The following is a 20,067-nucleotide window of genomic DNA, read 5'->3' on the forward strand; positions in this document are numbered from 1 at the left end:
CCCCGGCGCCGCCTTCCTGTCCCGGCTTTTAAGTCGGTGATGGATTATTCGCAGTGGTTTGCGTTCCTTAGTTACAGGTAAGTGATTTTGAAACTTAGCTACGGGTGACCTTTGGCGCTTGCGACAGAGCTGACGCACTGGTGGAGGCCGAGCGGGAGCCGGGAGGAAGCGCTCTGGGGCGGCGCTAGGACACAAACTTGCCAGAAAGGACAGAGGGACCGCAGCGGCCCAGATCGCTGGCTGGAGCCTCAGAGCCAAAAGAGCCTCAGAGCCAAAAGGCGTGTTTGCACATATATTTATTTTGCAAAACTCACTGTTTTCTGTTTTTAATCTATAAACCTTAGTTCCTATTCACTGTTGTCTTAGCATGAGAATCATAGCAAAACAATAAAATAACAAAAATACTGAGTACATTAAAGGTGAATGTTTAAATATTTACAGGAACATTTTAACCCATTGCTTGTGAATTGAACATGTGCGGACATAGACATTACAGAGGGACAGCCACATCCTTGAAGTCTTTTCCTCCCACTTGCACCAGTAGTGCTCATCAAATGATTTCTCTTCCGATATAAACTTAACAATGTAGACAAGTAATGTAGACCCCCCTCGACTGGAATGTGCTTTTGGAGAGTTTCTTTCTCTTTAAGAGCGCATGATCTAGGGACGGGTTCAAAGGTGGCCGAGCCTTTGGACCACATGGACGGCCAGCCCAGGGGATTACTCTGGGGTCAGTGGCTTGTGGACTTTTTGATCATGACCCAGACTTCTTATCATGACATGGCTGTGTGTGTGCAGGCATGCACGCACTCACGCACACAATTTACATAAGTTTCAAACAAATACCCACACATCCCTATTTTGCTTTCAAAAATACTTTTATTTTATTTTTGCTGTACTGGGGATGGAACCCAGGGGCATCCTACCTCGGAGCTACACCCCCAACCCTGTTTTTTACTCTTTATTTTGAAACAGGGTCTCACTGAGTTGCGAAGGACCTCACTAAGTAGCTGAGGCTGGCCTTGGGCCCATGGTCCTCGGGTCTCAGCCTCCCAAGTACTGGGATTACAAGCATGTGCCACCACGCCCCGCTTAGAAGTACTGTCCTTTACGCATGAAATTGACTTTATGAGCCACTAATGATCTACGGTTTACAGCTTGAAAAACTCTGATCCAGACCAAAATCAGGCTCTTGAAATAAATGACTGTCCTGGAAAAGATGTTAGCGGCATTTACTTCCAGAACCAGGGAGTTTGATGAAGAGTGACTGTAGCGCATACCGAGCATGGTGGCACACGCCTGGGACCCAGGACCTGGGAGGCTGAGCTGGGAACAGTCGGTTGGACGGGCGTCAGCAACTCTGTGAGACCTGTTTCCAAATCAAATCAGTAAAGCTGGGTGTGGTGGCGCACGCTTGTGATCCCCACGCTCGGGAGGCGGAGACTGGAGGATCGTGCAGGCTTAGGAGACCCTGTTTCCAAATAAAAAAGTATAAAAGTAGGTCTGGGAGTATAGTCCGGAGGTAGAAGGGTTTCCAGGAACCCCAGTACCACCACCAAAAAAAAAAAAAAAAAGTAAAATAGGGCTGGGATGTTGCTCAGAGGTGGAATGCCCCTGGGTTCCATTCTCAGCAACACACACACACACACACACACACACACACACACACACGCATGCACACGCACACACACACACACACACAGTCCTGTATACTGTAGAGGGTTACATTATTCATTCTCTCAGGTATAATTTTTTTTTTCTGATATTAGGAGTGGAACCCAGGGGCATCCTACCTCCAAGCTACACCCCCAGCCCTATTTTTCATTCTTTATTTTGAATCAGAGTCTCACTGAGTTGCAAAGCGCCTCCCTAAGGATGAGCTGAAGCTGTCCTCGAACCGTGATCCTCCTGTCTCAGCCTCTCCAAATGCTGGGGTTATAAGCGCACGCCACCATGCCTGGCTAAGGTATGATTTTTTTTTATTAGAAGTTATTTCTTATTCGTGAACTTTATTAGTAGCATAATTTCTTATCACTTAGATTCAGAGTCTTAGTAAATTGCATTCAAGCTGGATTTCTGGATTGTTAAAAACTAACCTTCAAGCCAAGTGTGGTGGTGCAGCACTCTTTCAATCCCAGTACTTGGGAGGCTGAGGCAGAAGGATTGCAGGTTAAAGGGCAGCCTCTGTAATTTAGCAAGACCCTGTTTCCAAATGAAAAATAAAATAGGTCTGGGGGTGGAGCTCAGAGGTAGAAGGCCTGGGCTCAATCCCCAGCACAAGTGCTAATTTCCTTTGATCTACAATATCTCATTCTTGTATGTGTGTGTGTGTGTGTGTGTGTGTGTGTGTGTGTGTGTGTGAGAGAGAGAGAGAGAGAGAGAGAGAGAGAGAGAGAGAGAGAGAGAGAGACAGTCTCACGGTGCATGCCCACGTGGGGAGCCAGTGGCTGTTGGCACTCAGGAGCCCACCCACTCCTGAGCTGAGCTCCAGACGCCCCTGTCGCTTGCTCACAAGCGTGTGAGACTGGGGACTGAAGAGGGGGACACACCGAGGCGGGGCGCCGCGTGCTTGGAGACTTGCCTGTCCGCAGGCTCGGCAGGGCAGGCCTGGCTGGCACATGGCCCTACCACACGCCGTCACCTCGAGCGTGGCACGCTGTTTTCTGTGGCAGCATGGCAACAGTTCATCGCTTTGCTTTGTTTTCTACTCTGATTTGTGGGTCTTTTTAGTATTCTTATGCGTCTGATAAGAGCAGATCATCCCAGTTCTTAAGAAGCTGAGACAGGAGGACCATGGGTTCCAAGACAGCCTCAGCAACCTAGTAAGACCCTGTTTTAAAACAAAACAAAAAATGTCCTGGGGGTATAGTTCGGAAGTAGAACTCCCGTGGGTTCAACCTCCTGTACCACAAAAAGCCAGAAGTGTATGATAGCTGGGCCAGGCGCTGCACGCCTGGAATTCCAGTGCTTAGGAAGCTTTGAAGCCATCTCAGCAACCTAGGCCCTCGGCAACTTAGTGAGACCCTGTTTCCAAATGAAAATTTTAAAAAAGGGGGCTGTGGGTGTAGTTCAAAGAACACTCCCGGTTCAGTCTCCAGCACCACCAAAAAGGGGGGAAAAAGCATATTATTTGGTCATTTGCGATTCTCTCTCTCTGAAGTTCTGTTTTTAAATGATTATGTACACGGAAAGGGACATTTTATGTTATTTTTGAATAATTCTCTAACAATATATTAAAATTTAACAAGTCTTTAGGTATGATTTTAAAGAAAATAAGGAATGAGAGCCCTATCTTGGGATCCCTCGGGTTTGTGAGAGGGGAAACCGCAGGGGGAGTCTACTTGGGGATGTTCTAGGTCTTGCAGCTAATGGGCAGGAAAGTGCAGTCTGGACATCGTCCTCAGCATCTGCAGATGCCCGCGTGCAGCTTCGCTTGAGTGTTAACTGAGATGTCTTTCCCTCTCTTTACAGACGAGGAGACTGAGCTGGCCTCCAGTCACATGGCTGGTAAGTACGGAGCCCGCCTCACCCACACTCCAGCCCCGCCTCCTCTGCCATGCGTGCGTGCGTGCGTGCGTGTGTGCGTGCAAAGCTGGCGAAGAGAGGTATGAAGGAGGCCGTGCGCCAGCGAAGGCACCATGAGCCATCCCCTCCCGTGAAAGAGTTGACACCAGTGCCCGGAGTTAGCTGGTTGGAAAGATTGTAATTAGAACATTCTGCTTCTGAAACACCGTGTGCCCTGTCTCTAAAGTATATCTAGGGGAAGGCTGAAGAGATAATGCCTTTCGTCAAGAGAGGCAGCCAGGCGTGGTGGCGCACGCCTGTAATCCCAGCGTTTGGGAGTATCCTGGTTTGTGGACAGCCTCAGCTACTTAGACCCTGTTTCAAAATGTAACAAAAGTAAATAGTAAGGGCATATCTCAGACTGATCACCTGTGGTTTCAATCCCTAGTAACTAATAATAGATAAATAAGTAAAATAATCAACAAATATTCCAAACGCCCGTGCAAAGCCCTAGGAAGCTCGGAGTTGACTTTGTAGTGCACACATAAATCCCCGAAGCACCCGGAACATGCCAAGCACCGTGCTGGATCCGAGGGCACAGCGGGCAAAGAGCTGCCTCCGCCCGTCCGAGAGCTCTTGCTTTCCTAGAATGAAATTAGTGTATGAATATCTGTCTTAGGTTTTTAAAAATTTTATTTTGAAGCACTAGAGATTGAACCCAAGGGCATTCTGTCTCTGAGTTACATCCCCAACCCTATTTTAATTTTACTGTGAAATAGGGTTTCCTTAGGTTGATGAGAGCCTCACTACTTTCTGAAGCTGTCCTCAAACCTGTGACCCTCCTGCCTGGGCCTCCCCAGTACTACGATGACAAGCATGTCGTGCGTGCGCCACTACGCCCAGCTCATGAATGCCTTTTTCTTATTGTCTACTTTCAGTCAGAATTTTTAAGCCCCCACTAATGACTCATATATTTTAAAAAATAAAAAATTATAGGATAAATAATAATTTGGAATTATTTAGAATTGGCCTCCTAAGAGGACAGGAATAAGAATATGTTATTGATGTCAATGTTCCCGCCGACTGTGACCCTTGGTATCGAATCTGCTCTAATAACACCATTAAATGTTTAATACTAGAAATTGAAACCTGCTAAGATAAAAAGGTTTTCATAACTTGTTTCAAAAACAAACCTTTCTGACAGATTTCCTCACAAGAGATTCTCTTTGCTCATATCTTTTGAACATACTTTATTGATAAAATTATATTGGCATCTCTGAGATTTATACATTGACCTTCAGAAGTGTACCACCATATAGATTTTTGGGTTATTACAGAAATTGATTCTAATTCCTACTAACTTATACAAATTCCCATTTCTAGTTTGAGTCAGTGAGCTGTCAAATCAATATAGGATGTGCCTGGCACATTTCAGTAAAAGCCAGCTTAGCTAACAACTCAGCACTTACATGCCCAGCCTTACCCCTCGTTTCAAAGTCACATTGTTAGCCGGGTGTGGAGGCGCATGCGTGTAATCCCAGTACTTGGGAGGCTGAGATGGGAAGGTCGCAGGTTCGCAGTCAGCTTCAGCAATTTAGCAAGGCCCTCGGCAACTTAGACCCTGTTTCAAATGAAGAATAGAAAATAGGCCTGGGTGGGTAGCTCAGGGGGGTAGAATGCCCCTGGATTCAATCCCCAGTTCTGCAAAAAAAAAGAAAGAAAAAAGAAAAAAAACAACAACAAAAAACCCAGTCCCATTTTTCTCTGCGCTGTCCCTCCTGAATTCCGCGCCACCTGGCAGCGCCACCCTCCTCCCTGTGGCTTTGGAGACAGCTGGGAGGCGCCTCCTCTGGCGTCAGTCCTGTCTGTGAAGTAACCCCCTTCTCCCCTTGTAATGGATACTCGCAAACCAGCCGGCGGGCATCCTGTCAGCCTCGCGCTCGGGCTTCCTGTTAGGGACGTGGCCGAGCTGCACAGAGCCCAAGCGCCCGAGCCCGGCCCGTTCTGCTGCCTGGCTTTTCTGCGGTCTTTGTGAACGGCTCGTGTGCAGCCGTCTGCAGCCAGGCCCGGCAGACGTCAGCCGTGACGCGCCCACTTCTCCTTCGTCACCGCTATTGTTCCAGTTTTAGAAAGCCTGCCGGGCCTCCAGCTGCGGCTCGCTCCCAGCCTTTAGTGCCCCATAACCTTCTTCCCTGGCTATGGGTAAAGAAAAGAGAGGGGAGGACCTGCCATGCCCACGCCACTGCCTCTGACGAACGCTCGAGAGACTTTTAGAAGTGTTAGTTTGTTTTCAATTGTATTTTTTCCCTTTAAGTATTTCCAAGCTATAAAGTTTTCAACAACATACAATGAGACATCTGTGCGTACAGTGCTTCAAAGGGTCACCAAAACAAAACAGGACTTTCTCCAAGTTTTTAAGTAGAGAGGCCATTAGTTACGATTTATCACCATTTTTAAAACAGTTACGTAAAGAAGGAGAAAGCAGTGCCATGGTCAGTGGGCTAGTTCCCGAGGACCTGCAGGTGTCTGTCTCTCGGTGACATCTGTTATACTTTTACCTAATCTTCAAGAGCTAGGGACAGACACTCCATCCATGAGCCGAAGCAAGGGGCTGATGGCACTTTTGACCCTTTAAAACGACTGGGCTGCTTTCAGTGATGTTATCCCACGGAGGTGAAAAAAACTTTTGTCTCCCATCTTGGAAAAAAAACCCAGTTCTTACTCCAGGGTTCTTACACCTTTTTAAACTATGGAAGCTACTTTCTCTCTTCTTTTGGCATTTGGTTCAGATCAACCTTTATAGGACTTAATTTTTTTTTTTTTTTTGTAGTACCGGGGCTGGAACCCAGGGGCATTTGACCTCTGAACTATATCCTCAGCCCTATTTTTTATTCTTTATTTTGAAACAGGATCTCACTGAGTTGCAAAGGGCCTCACTAAGTAGCTGAGGCCATCTACGAACCGCGATCCTCCTGTCTCAGTCTCCTGAATGCTGGGATTCCAAGCGTGTACCATCACACCTGGCTAGGATTTAATATTTTTAAAACTTTCTTTCTTGCCCTTACCTTTGAGAGAATATGCATTTGTTAACACCTCCTCAGACTGTCAAATTAGGTCCAGACCATACACCCTCAAAGCCGCAGTGTTCATGGTACAAACATACTTAATTTCTTTCTTGTTTTTTTTATGGTACTAGGGATGGCATCCAGGGTCATTCTACCTTCGAGGTACACTCCCAGCCTTGTTATTTATTAATTAATTAATTTATTTATTTATTTTGGTGGTACTGGGGTTCCTAGAAACCCTTCTACCTCCAGGCTACACTCCCAGACCTATTTTTTTTTAATATATTTTTATTTGGAAGCAGGGTCTCTTAAGCCAGCGAGGCTGGCTTCGAACCTGCGTGATCCTCCTGTCTCTGCCTCCCAAGCATGGGGATTACAGGAGTGCGTCACCATGCCTGGCTTTATTCTTTTGTTTGAAACAGGGTCTCACTAAGTTGCAGAGGACCTCACAAAGTGGCTGAGGCTGGCTGTGAACCCGGATCCCCCTGTCTCAGCCTCCCGAATGCTGGGATTACAAGCGTGTGCCACCACGCCCAGCTAACATACTTCATTTCTTAAACTCGACTGTTTTTTTCTAGGGAGCTGCTGCTTGCAGTTGGCAGGCAAAATTTGAATATAAATTAGAAAACGTTTAGAATTTACTTTCAGTTTCAATCTGAATACAGAGTAAACACTAACTATGATTATACTATACCTAGAAAATACTTTTTTTTTTTGGTGGTACTGGGGTTCCTGGAAGCCCTTCTACCTCCAGGCTACACTCCCAGACCTATTTTATATTTTTATTTGGAAGCAGGGTCTCCTAAGCCAGCGCGCGCGGCTGGCTTTGAACCAGCGCGCTCCCCCTGTCTCCGTCTCCCGAGTGCGGGGATGACGAGCGCGCCCACTGCGCCCACCGCGCCCGGCAGAAAACACTTTTTAAAATATTGAATACTACCGGGTCATTTTGGCATACAGCTGTAATTCCAGTCCTTGGGAGGCTGAGACAGGAGAAGCCCATTTTGAAGGCCAGCCTCAGCGACTTAGTGAGGGCCTGTTTCAAAATAGTGCAAAATAGGGATGTAGTGCAGAGGTAAAATGCCCCTGGGTTCAATCCCCAGTACCCTCCCCAAAACAAAATAAAACACCCTACAAATACTTAGTATTATTTCCCCCCAAATCTCAGAAAGACAAACATTCTCTTTCCCCGGGGAAGCCAGTTTTAGGAGGAGCCGCGCTCTTTGAGAGCCAGCTCCTCCCTCGTGTCCCTCGCTGCCTGGAGGAGGACTTGTACTTAAGCACTTCCAGGACCGCGTGTGGCAGGCTCTAGTTAGAGATCTGCCCACTGAACCCGGAGGGGACCGAGGTGCTTAGTTAAGTAGTTGTAGTGGTGTGCCATGGCCGCCTCGCCTGGCTCACCACTGTAATGTTGCCACCTCTGTGAGCTTCATAACAGCCATTCTTAAAAATGAAATACATAAAGCCGGGCGTGGTGGTGCACACTTGTAATTCCAGTACTTGGGAGGCTGAGACAGGAGGATCTCAGGTTTGTGGCCAGCCTCAGCTACTTAGTGAGGCCCTGTTTCAAAATAAAGAATAAAATAGGGCTGGAGGTGTAGCTCACAGGTAGAAGGCCCCTGGGTTCAATCCCCAGTACTCACACAACAACAATAACAACAAAAATAAACAAATAAAAAAGAATAAAAAAGGGCTGGGGTGTAGCTCAGAAGTAGGTTGCCGCTGGGTTCCATCCCCAGTAACACATAGATACATAGACACAGACACACACCCTTTGTCACTCTTGGATAAAGCCAGTCTAAAATGCGTTAAGAAGCTAGGCATGGTGGTGCACACTTGTAATCTTGTACTTGGGAGGCTGAGCCAGGAGGATCGCAGGTTCCAGGCCAGCCTCAGCAACTTAGTGAAACCCTGTTTCAAAATAAGAAGTAAAAGCCGGGCGTGGTGGCGCGATGCTTGTAATCTCCGTGCTTGGGAGGCGGAGACAGGAGGACCGCACAGGTTCGAAGCCAGCCGTGTGGTTTAAGAGACCCTGTTTCCAAATAAAAATATTAAAATAGGTCTGGGAGTGTAGTCCAGAGGTAGAAGGGCTTCCAGGAACCCCAGTACCACAAAAAAACAAAAACAAAACAAAAAACAAAAAATAAGAAGTAAAATAGGTCTGGAGGTATAGCCCAGAGGTAGAAGCCCTCTGGGTTCAATACCCTGTACCACCAAACCAAACAAAACAAAACAAGCATTAGACCATTCTTCTCCCTTCCTGAGGACGCAGGCTCTCGCCGCAGTGCCCAAACGCTGAAGAGCTTGGGTAGGCAGGATCCCTCTTGCTGGAGTGATCGCCCGGCGCTCCAGCCCAGCACACTTGCCGGCGCAGGCTGGTGTTGCAGACAGCGCCCGCTGGGGCGGCGTGCAGAAGCCCGCTGTCTTTGTTTCGTGCAGCTGCCACGGGAGACATGCCCACGTACCAGATCCGCGCTCCGACGACGGCTCTGCCTCAGGGGGTAGTGATGGCTGCCTCCCCAGGAAGCTTGCACAGTCCCCAGCAACTCGCGGAAGAGGCGACTCGGAAACGCGAGCTGCGGCTGATGAAGAACAGGTAGGCGCCTCGGCTGGACGGGCACCAGTGGTGACTGGGCCAAGTGGGGCCTCCGCCCCTGGGGGCGGCCCCAGGCGCTGGCTGGTGATAGTTCCGTCGCCAGAGTCCAGCATCCCGCCACCCAGCCATTGCATGGGCAGGAAGCACATCCCCAAGTGTGGAAAGGGCAGCGCGCAAAACAGAAATGCCACGGTAGCAGCAATGCCGACGACACTTCACTACAAATAGTTCTGTACGTTGGATTCACTTTGAGAATAGTGTTCTCAAAGTAGTGTTTGCAACAAGTATGTTTTTCTAGGCTCTTTATTAACAAAATGACACGTGTAAAAGCATTCCTTTTTGTTATTTTTTATACTTCTACTTTGTGACATTTTCCTTATTATAATGAAATACATGTTATTCTGACAAATTCTAGTCACATGCAAAGACAAAATAGCAAAAATTATTAAAACACCCCAGCCAGCCCGGCAGCTCCGTAGGCGTCGGTGCGCGCGTTTCCATCTGCGGATCCTCGTTTTTCTCTCATATATTCTTGCTTGTGTCTCTGTAATTTTACTTTTAAAGCATTAGTGTATCACAAAATGCTACTTTTGAAGCCTTTAAAAAATTTACATGTAAGTAACATTTAATTTTTATTTATTTATACTGGGTATTGAATCCAGGGGCATTCTACCTCTGTGTGTGTGTGTGTGTGTGTGTGTGTGTGTGTGTGTGTGTGTGTGTGTGTGCAAAACTTGGGATGGAATACAGGGGCATTTTACTTCCAAGCTACACCCTCAGTCCTATTTTTTTCTTTATTTTGAGACAGGGTCACACTAAGTTATGGAGGGCCTCACTAAGTAGATGAGGCTGTCTGCAAACCTGGATCTTCCTGTCTCAGCCTCCAAGTACTGTAATTACAAGCATGCACCACCATGGTCAGCTAATTTAGTGGGTTCGTTTTTCTTTTCTTTTTTTTTTTTTACTGCGGTACTGAGGATTGAACCCAGGGGCATTCTACTTCTGAGCTACATCCCTACCCCTATATTTTATCCATCCTTCCTTCCTTTCTCTCTCTTTCCTTCCTTCCTTTCTTTCTTTCTTGTACTGAGGATGAGGCCTACTACCTCTGGGCTACACTCCCAGACCTATTTTCATATTTTATTTGGACACAGGGTCTCAGTAAGTTGCTGAGAGCCTCACTAAGTAGCTGAGGCTGGCTTTGAACTTGCATGATCCTCCTGTCTCAGCCTCCCAAGCACGGGGATTACAAGCATGTGCCACCATGCCTGGCTTTATTTAATTTGAAACAGGGTCTCACTGAGTTGCAGAGAGCCTCAGTTGCTGAGACTGTCTGTGAACCGTGATCCTCTTGTCTCAGCCTCCCAAATGCTGGGATTACAAGCATGTGTCCCCATGCTGGGTGCTTTACTGACTTTTTTCTTTTTTTTTTTTTTTGGTGGTACTGGGGATGGAACTGTTCTACCTCTGGGCTACACTCCCAGACCTATTTTATATTTTTATTTGGAAACAGGGTCTCTTAAGCCAGTGAGGCTGGCTTCAAACTTGGCGATCCTCCTGTCTCTGTCTCCCAAGTGCGGGGATTACAAGCGTGCGCCACCACGCCCGGCTTACTGGCTTTTTAAATGACACAATTTGATGTAGGTACCCTTAGTTGGCTACTGTTCCCAAACGTACTAGTTTCACAAGCCATTAGATGGCCGTTCACACCCTGGAGGCCTCAGCAGACAGACAGGAGCGGTTTCATGAGACGCAGGTGCCTTTTACACGACTTTCCAGCTTTACTGAGTCAGGCCGGGTCCCAATTTGTTATCAGCAGCATTTGGCAGAGAAATCCCAAAAGGCTGAGCGGTGGGGCTCCTGCTCAGGACGGTGTTCTATACCGTCCTCAGCCTGGCAGGGTGGCACCGTCTGCAGGTCCAGCCCTTGGGAGGCTGAGCCCTCGAGTTTGAGACCAGTCTGCAGAAAGAGCAAGACCCCATCTCAAAAGGAAGATCCCTAACTTTGATCGGCCAGAGGCGCGTGGGCCTCCAGGCACACTTACTGCGGCCTCGGAGGCCGCGCATGCCACTTGCTCGCGGATGCACATCAGAAATCCAGATTGGAAATGTAGAATTAGCTGGGCGCGGTGGGCACGCTTGTCATCCCCGCGCTTGGGAGGCAGAGACAGGAGGATCGCGCAGGTTCTAAGCCAGCCAAAGAGACCCTGTTTCCAACTAAAAATGTAAAAAATAGGTCTGGGAGTGTAGTCCGGAGGTAGAAGGGCTTCCAGGAACCCCAGTACCACCAAAAAAAAAAAAAAAAAAAAAAGAAATGCAAAATGCAAGCTCTGTGTGGTAGTACACGCTTGTAATCCCAGCATTTGGAAGGCTGAGGCAGGAGAACTGCAGTTTTGCAGCCAGCCTCAGCTACTTAAGTGAGGCCCTCCACAGCTTAGTGAGACCCTGTCTCAAAATAAGGAATAAAAAAATAGGACTTGGCTTGGGAGGCTGAGACAGGAGGATCGCGCAGGTTTGAAGCCAGCCTCAGTTACTTAGTGAGGCTCTCAGCAACTTAGTGAGACCCTGTTTCCAAATAAAATATAAAATAGGACTGGGAGTGTAGCCTGGAGGTAGAAAGCCCCTGGGTTCCACCCTCAGTAGCACGACTAAATAAATAAATGGGACTTGAGGTATATCGTGGACGTAGAATGCCCCTGGGTTTCATCCCCCATTTCACAGAAAAAAATAGGGCTTGGTAGAATGCCCCTGGGTTTAATCCCCAGTATCACCAAAAAAAAAAAAAAAGAAAGAAAAAGAAATACAAGATATAGTAATAACATAAACTGCAAAATTTTTCATGATGCTTATTTTACCCAAAGTAAATAAAAGGAAGAAATAGCTTTATTTCCCTTTCCATTATCCCTTCCCTTATTTTTCAGTTTTGAAATGTTTACAGTAGAAATGTGAATGTGAAATAAGTAAAATATTAGGCAACAGATTCTTATAAATTTGCCAGACAGCTACCTACACAGACAAGAGATCTCTCTGAGGAGAAAAACTTTTAAAATATTTTTTTAGCTGGGCGTAGTGGCGCACATTTGTAATCTCAGTACTTGGGAGGGTGAGACAGGAGGATCACAGGTTCAAGGCCAGCCTTAGCAGCTTGTGAGGCTTTCTGCTCCTTAGTGAGACCATTTCAAACTAAAGAATAAAATAGGGCTGGGGGTGTAGCTCAGAGGTAGATGCTTCTAGGTTCAATCCCCAGTACTGCAAAAATCAAATCAGATCAATAAATACAAATTTTAAATATTTATTTATTTGTTTATTTGGGGTCTGGGGGTTGAACCCAGGGGCATTCTACCCTGGAGCTACATGCTCAACCCTTGTTTTTTTTGATAAGGGTCTCTCTAAGTTGTGGAGGGCCTTGCTGTGTTGCTGAGGTTGGTTCGCTCTGATCTTCCCGGGATCACAGGCTGGTGCCCCACGCCTGTGTCTTCTGTTCTTGAAATCCCACTATGGCTCCTGCACCTCCAGGCATCGCATCAGACAGGAGGGAGAGAAAGGCTAGAGCCAGAGCCTGGGGCCCCTCCCAGAGCCTCCGGAAGACCTGCCTGCAGTGTGCGGCCGTCCGTCTTTGGCTAGGCAGAGGTCTCCACTCCCTAGCTGCAAGGGAGTCTGGGAACATTTCGGCTTCCCAATCTCGACTTAGGGGACTGGAGAGAGGAGCAGCTGATCACTGGCTGTGAGGTCGCTCATCCTGTTAGCACTTTTCACACGTCCCTTCTACTGCGTCCTTAACTCTCCGCTGCCTTCACCCTGAGGAGTTCTGGGCACTGTCCTCACCTTACAGGCCAAAACCAATGTGCAGAGATGAGGCCGTGGGTAGCCAAGGTGCCGCAGCCCCCTGGACAGGCAGGGTGCCGCCGCTGCCCGCCCCTCGCCGGGCCGCCCGAGGCGCGTGGGCTCCGTGGAGGCCCCTCCGCATCCCCTCTCCTCTCTCCGGCCGGTGGCTCCCACGGATATGGGCTGGTTTCTACGCGCACCAACCATTCTTTATTTACAGCCTTCAGCTTTTCTGCTTCGTTATTTCTTTTCCGTGCTGGAGGTAGATCCAGTCAAACGCAGGGCCAGAGGACTGAGTGTTAATAGAGACAGGTGTTCTCCATGGCTGAGAGGTGCCGAGGGATGTGCCATTCCTGGGTGATCATTCAAAGCTTTGTGCTTGGAACATTCTGATGAGACAGAGAGAGCAAAAGAGAGAGAGAGAAAGAGGGAGAGAGGGGGAGAGGGACACACGTAAAATACAAAGGATGGCTATTTGCAAAAGTAGCTTGTGAGTAGGATTTTTTTTTTTTTTTTTTTTTTTTTTTTTTTTTTTTTTGCTACTGGGGTTCCTGGAAGCCCTTCTACCTCCGGGCTACACTCCCAGACCTATTTTTTTTTAATATTTTTTATTTGGAAACAGGGTCTCTTAAGCCAGCGAGGCTGGCTCCGAACCAGCGCGATCCTCCTGTCTCCGCCTCCCAAGAGCGGGGATTACAAGCGTGCGTCAGCATGTCTGGCGTTGTGAGTAGGATTTTAAACATTAAATGCTCCACAATATCGCTATTATATATTTAAACTTGATTTACTGTCAACTTGCTTTGTAGAATGACAGTCTTCCTCCCAGAACTAGAACTTCACATAAATGACCCGATTGCGAAAGACTGGAATTCATAAGGAATTTTACTTTCTCTGTGGAAGAGAGCTGAATTATATTCCCAAGCCGGCAAATCTGAAAGCGTGCTTGGATTCGTTCTTAACTTTCCCCTGGGCATCACTTAGATGAAACGGGTGGGCATTTTAGCGGGTTCCGTTCACTGTTAGTTTTCGTGGTTTTGTTGACTGGTTGGGAAGCCTAGAGCCGTGCGCATGTGTCTTGGCCAGGAAGCCAGGGTCCCGGGTTTCCTGCTGACTCGCTTCCCTTAGAGAAATCAGACCTGAGGCTGTGAGAGCCAGCTGCCCGCCACAGGCCAGCTGGCCAGGCATCCGGCCTGCAGCAGCTGGTGTGGACATGCGCGTGAGCCGCCGGGCACTCACCTGGACTGGACTCTGCCGGGCAGCTGGTGCAAGGCCTCCTCTGCATCTCGCCGCCAGCTGCTTGAGCGAAAAACAGGAGAGTGCAGACGCCGCCTGTCCTGCTCTGCCTTGGGGAATCTGTGGCTGCGGCCGCTCCTCCATCTGTCTGTCCCTTCTCCCTCAGCACGCTGCTGTGTGTTCACTCGTGTGACTGGGGAAGATCCAGAAGGAGTCGCACCAAGCCACTTCCTTTTCCCATAATCCCACCGTGCCCTTCCCCACCTGTGGCTTCCAGCCTGGCGCTCTGCGGCCCTAGTCTGTCTTGTCTTAGTTCTCAGAAGCAGTGCCTGTTTTATTTTGACGTCTAAAAACATTTTATCATTGTAATTTAACCAGGTTATAAATGTTTTCTAAAAACAGCCCACTTCCTGCCGCCACATGGACCTTGTTCTCCTAAGATTTAGCCTTGAATACAAATCTTCAGGATTGACACTGGAGGTTGCGGAGGGTTCGTTCTTCTATCATTTCGGCCAAATAAAACTCGACTCACATGTTGGACCGCGTGTGGCCTTGGGCGGCCAAGGGTTCTCAGGAGGAGGGAGAGGACCCAGGCCTGCTCCCGTTGCCGAAGAAAGCCGCGAGGGCCCGGCGGCGGCGCGGTGGTCCCGCGGTCCTGGGCGGCGTGCGCGGTGCCCCTCGCCGTGCGGCCGGTGGCAGTGGGCTTGGCCAGCTGCGCGCGGGGCAGACGCCGCCAGCCACGGGCTCCTCCACTCGCAGTCACCTCCCTTGTGTTGGTTCCAGGGAAGCCGCCCGGGCCTGTCGCAGGAAGAAGAAAGAATATGTCAAATGTCTCGAAAACCGCGTGGCCGTGCTTGAAAACCAAAACAAGACCCTCATTGAGGAACTCAGAGCCCTCAAAGATCTGTACTGCCACAAAGCAGAGTAGCGCCTTGACTCGGACCTGGCCCCGTGAGCTCTGAGCCAGGCGGCGCTCGGCTGCCGCGGGGACTCGCGTGTGCAACAGTGGGGACTCGCGTGTGCGACCCTTCACTGGCGCGGCCGGCTAGTGCGTCACGCTGAGCTGGGGCTGCCGCCCCGGGGTCTGCCACGCACCCGGCATGGCATTCACCGCGCTTGCTTCGATCCGTCACTAGCATTCAGAAACAAACCCAACCCAACCCAACTGTTCTCTTTGCCCTCTACCTCTGCTCTTTCCAGGGAAGCTGCCAAAGAGTGTCGACGTCGCAAGAAAGAATATGTGAAATGCCTGGAGAGTCGGGTCGCGGTGCTGGAGGTTCAGAACAAGAAGCTGATAGAGGAGCTGGAGACCTTGAAGGACATTTGCTCTCCCAAAGCAGATTAGTAGAAATATTTAACTACGAACAGCACGTACAGTTGATTTTGGAACGCAATACAATATATAGCCGGCAAGAATTATGGCGTTCTTTCCTTCGTATCAGTCACCTTAACTTTCTAATCTCTGTGCTCCTAAAACGCTTCACTGTACGCAGCTAACTCTTAGGTCTAACTTCGATTTTCTTTTTTTAAAGAGACAAACTGTAAAAAAAAAAAAATGTATGTAACAAATTCTTAAAATGAAATATTTGTAAGACTTGTTCCAGTGAAACATATTTGCAGTTCCCAATCTCTGTGTCAGGAAGAGTGTCCAGTGCAATAAAGATGTTTGGAGGTCTTTTAAGGATCGCTTAGGAAAGGCTGATCAGAGAGTTGCCTCCGGGTGTAGACAGGTAAACCACAGAAGTGCCCAGGGAGCTGCTGGGAGGAAGCGGCTCCCAGGCACAGAAGGCCCAGGCATGCATCTGGGCATTTTCTTACTTTTATACTTGTGGCTCTGTAAAGAAAGTGTTGTACAGCTGTCCTTGAATGCCACCGTCAAAGACAGTTTTTAATAGAACCATGTTGGTTGCACGTTGTAGTATTTTGGTGCCTACTGAGATATCTGAACCTTGGTATGCAGTTTTTTACTCTATTGTGTAATATAAATGATCTTGCAGACGTTCTTAGTGTTGGTTTGATATTCCCTAATGAAAGCGACAAGATATTTTTAAATATCTGGAATGAGTTAAAAGCCTAATAGAACTGTGTCGCAGCGCTGGCTCACACCTGTGATCCCAGTACTTGGGAGGCTTCAACAGGAGGTTCGCAGGGTCGAGGCCAGCCTCAGCAACTTAGCGAGGCCCCTGCAACTTGGTGAGACCCTGTTTCAAAATAAAAAATAAAAAAGGATGGGGGTATATCTGGGTGGTGGAATGCCCCTGGGTTCCATCCCCAGTACCCCCCCACACACACACACTGCATCGCATACCCTCAAGGGTCAGCCTGATCTCTACAGAGGTCATGACCTGCCAAAGCTGCTCCTCCTGCTACCTCAGGAGAGGGGGTGGGGAAGGAGGGAGAGAGGGGTATGGATGGCCAGTGTTTTGCACACAGGGGAGCAGAATAATGCAGTTGAGGTGGTTTGTTCATTTGTGGTACTGGAGACGGGTCACCTGACCAGTTGCTGAGGCTGGGGCTGACTAAACCTGTGATCCTTCCGTCTCAGCCTCCCCAGGACTGGGATCGCGGGCGGGCGCCATCGCACCTGACTGAGCAGGGCCCTTAGAAACAGTCTTGTGCTGGAGCTGGCCTTTCTGTAGACAGAAGAGATGGCTCTTCTGCCAATGGCCCTCTGTTTTGAGTTTTAGCTAACAGCCGCAGGAATTTTAAAGTAAGACCCAAAACTACCCAAGATTTTACATATCTTTTTTGGGGGGAGGGTACTGGAGCTTGAACCCAGGAGCATTTCTGCCTCTGAACTACACTCTCAGCCAAGTTGTGGAGGACCTCGCTAATTTTCTGAGGCTGGCCATGAGCCTGTGGTCCTCCATTCTCAGCCTCCCAAGTACTGGGATTACAGGCCTGTGCCACTACAGCTAGCTGTATGACTCTGTTCCAAAAATAAAAAGGTTGGTGTGTGGCTCAGGGGTAGAATGCTCCTGGGTTCAATCCTTTAAAAAAAAAAAAAAAGCAGTGGCCACAGTGGTAGAATTAGGGAAAGATGCAGACAGGGATTAAAGAAAAAACTGGCTGGGCGTCGTGGCGCACATTTGAAATCCCAGTACTTGGGAGACGGAGACAGGAGGATCTTGGTTTACGGACATCCTCAGCCACTTAGTGAGGCCCTCTGCAATTTAGTGAGACCCTGTTTCAAAGAAAGAATAAAAAATCAGGCTATGTAGCTTGGAGGTAGAATGCCCCTGCCGGGGTTCAATCCCCAGAACCACAAAAGAAAAGAAAGAGCTGTGTTGTTGGTGTGGTCCTGGGCCCTAAACTGGCCGAGGGTCCTGGGGGAAGGAGGGAGGCGGGAGCGTGGGTTTGGGGCTGGGGCGGGGAAGCTAGCTCTCACACGTTAATTAGTGCATCCCGGGAATCCCAGCAGCTGTGGAAACTGAGGCCGGGAGGAGCATCACAGGCTCGAAGCCAGCCTTGGCAATTTAGGGAGATCCTGTAACAAAATTAAAAAGCCAGGCATGGTGGCACACGTCTGTCATCCCAGTGCTTGGGAGCCGGAGACAGGAGGATCACAGGTTTGAGGGCAGCTTCAGCAACTTAGCAAGACCCTGTTTTAAGATTAAAAGTAAACAAAAGAAAGGGCTGGGTGTGTAGCTCAGAGGTAGGAGCGCCCCTGGGTTCAGTCCCCCAGTACCTAAATGAATTAATTAAAAAAATAGGCCTGTAGATGTAGCTCAGTGATGGATGCCCCTGGGCTCCCATCCCTAGTCCCCTCCCCCACCTCAGAGCGAGAATGAACGTGCATGGGTTGTGTGCCCATAAATCATGTCATGTCATCCCAGATGAGGGGACGCTCTCCATCTTGGGGCCACAGGTGACAGCGGCCCCTTTCCCAAGCCTCCTAGTTTAAACAACTGGGGACCTTTCTGACCTCACAAAACAATATGTCCACAGGTTAGGGACCTGCAAGGGCTTCACTGACTTCAAGACCACACACTCCCTGTTCTTCCCCAGCCCCCCATTGCTGCCGCCGCCCCAGGCAGGCAGAGTGGCCACCTCTTCCCCGTCCCCACTTCTTGTGTGTGTGTCCTGTATTTTGTTTTATTGTTTTTATTATTATTATTTTTTGCAGTACTGGGGATTGAACCCAGGGCATTCTACCTCCAAGCTACACCCCCAGCCCTATTTTTTATTCTTTATTTTGAAGCAGGGTCTCACTGAGTTGCAGAGGGCCTCACTAAGTAGCTGAGGCTGTCCGCGAACCGCGATCCTCCTGTCCCAGCCTCCCGAGCGCTGGGATGGCAAGTGCGCGCCCCACGCCCGGCTTGTGTGTCTTGTTTTCAGAGCAAGGATGCCTCCCCTAGAAACCCGCCAGCAGATCCTGGCGGCGTCCTGGCCAGGCTCCCAGGAGCACTCGGGCAGCCATTCGCAAGGAGAACGAGACAAAGCACTGGGCTGAGCCAGGTGTGGGGCGCACACCTGTAATCCCAGTGCTTGGGAGGCTGAGAAAAGAGGATTGCAGGCTCGAAACCAGACTCAGCAATTTAGCTAGACCCTGTTTCAAAATAAACAAAATAGGGCCAGGGTGTAGCTAGCTTACTAGTAAAATGACTGGGTTCAACCCTCAGTACCAAAAGAAAAAAACAAATAACCAAAAACCAAACCAACAATCTGAAAGTACTGGGTACCGGGCAAAGATCGCAGCTGGAGCTGAGGTTTGGGGGACACGCGTGCTGCTGATGCCGGGCAGAGCTGGGCTTCCTCCGCCCCGAGGTCGAGGTCGGGGTCGCTAAGTTGCTGTGGCTGGCTTTGGAACTTTGATCCCCGTCTCAGCCTCCCTGGTACTGGGATCACGGCTGTGCACCACCATGCCCGGCCGGCTTCCAGTTTCTTTCTATACTTCTCTGATGTTCAATACATGCTGTCTCTATATACCTGAAATTACAACTTAAGAACATCTGAGGGCTTGGGGACCGCAGCACACGCCTGCTGTCCCACGAGAAGCAGGCGTGACGTGTGCAGGCCCGCTCGCTGTCCCAGCTGCTGTTTGTTTTTGTGGTGTAGCCTGATTTTCTGAAATTGCAACGTGCTGTCTTTTGTAAGGCCTTCCCGAGAGATGTGGGCAGGTTGAATGAGCCGTGCGTGCGTAGCAGAGTGTGACCTGCAGCCTTTGTGGGTGGCTTTTCTACGTAAGCTGTTTTCTCCTGAGTGTATCCTGTATTTATACTTTTTTGGAGTTTAAATGTTTAAATATGTTTTTCATGCAAAGCTGTTTTTTTTTTTTTTTTTCTTTTGCAGTACAGAGGATGGCCTTGTGCTAGACAGGTGCGCTACCGCTGACCTCGGCCGGCCACACAGCATTGTAGGCAGTTAGTGCCTCGGCAGAGGCACGCCGTGCCTGGGACGCGGCCACCCATGCCTCCCCGTCAGGCCCTCGCTGTGCGCCCGCTTCCCAACCCGGGGAACCCAACCTTGTGCCTGCCCGTGCCCCAGGGCGGTTCAGAGAGGCATCCCCATGCCGGGCGTGGTGGCGCACGCTTGTCATCCCCGCGCTTGGGAGGCGGAGACAGGAGGATCGCGCAGGTTCGAAGCCAGCTGTGCTGGAGTAAGAGACCCTGTTTCAAAAATATAAAATAGGTCTGGGAGTGTAGCCTGGAGGTAGAAGGGCTTCCAGGAACCCCAGTACCACCACAAAAAAAAAGAAAGAAAGAAAGAAAGAAAGAAAGGCATCCCCGCTCCGCCAGGCGCTCTGCACTTCCAAGAGGAAGCGGGCTGGCTGAGACAGGAGGATGGCAGGTTCACGACCAGCCTCAGATACTTAGTGAGGCCCTGTTTCAAAGATAAAGAAGAAAAA

At 49.2% G+C, this 20,067-nt stretch overlaps 1 protein-coding gene across 6 annotated transcripts in view; it reads left to right on the top strand.

Annotated features, from left to right (window-relative positions):
- CREM (cAMP responsive element modulator) overlaps nucleotides 1–15,564 on the top strand; it is a gene marked incomplete at both ends in the record, with an annotated part of 43,228 nt that extends 27,664 nt beyond the window's left edge. For 2 of the 6 annotated variants that reach the window (XM_080716931.1, XM_080716930.1), the window contains 3 exons: nucleotides 3,472–3,507; nucleotides 9,006–9,162; nucleotides 15,003–15,147. In XM_080716931.1, the coding sequence (XP_080573057.1) occupies nucleotides 3,472–3,507; nucleotides 9,006–9,162; nucleotides 15,003–15,147 (338 nt within the window). Of the gene's footprint in view, nucleotides 1–3,471; nucleotides 3,508–9,005; nucleotides 9,163–15,002; nucleotides 15,148–15,419 lie in introns of those variants that run through there. The other 4 variants (XM_080716929.1, XM_080716932.1, XM_080716927.1 and 1 more) reach the window with 3 other exon arrangements.
- Between the last annotated feature and the right edge of the window lie 4,503 nt (nucleotides 15,565–20,067).

This window comes from Muscardinus avellanarius, assembly GCF_963383645.1.
Source record: "Muscardinus avellanarius genome assembly, chromosome: 20".
NCBI lineage: Eukaryota > Metazoa > Chordata > Mammalia > Rodentia > Gliridae > Muscardinus > Muscardinus avellanarius.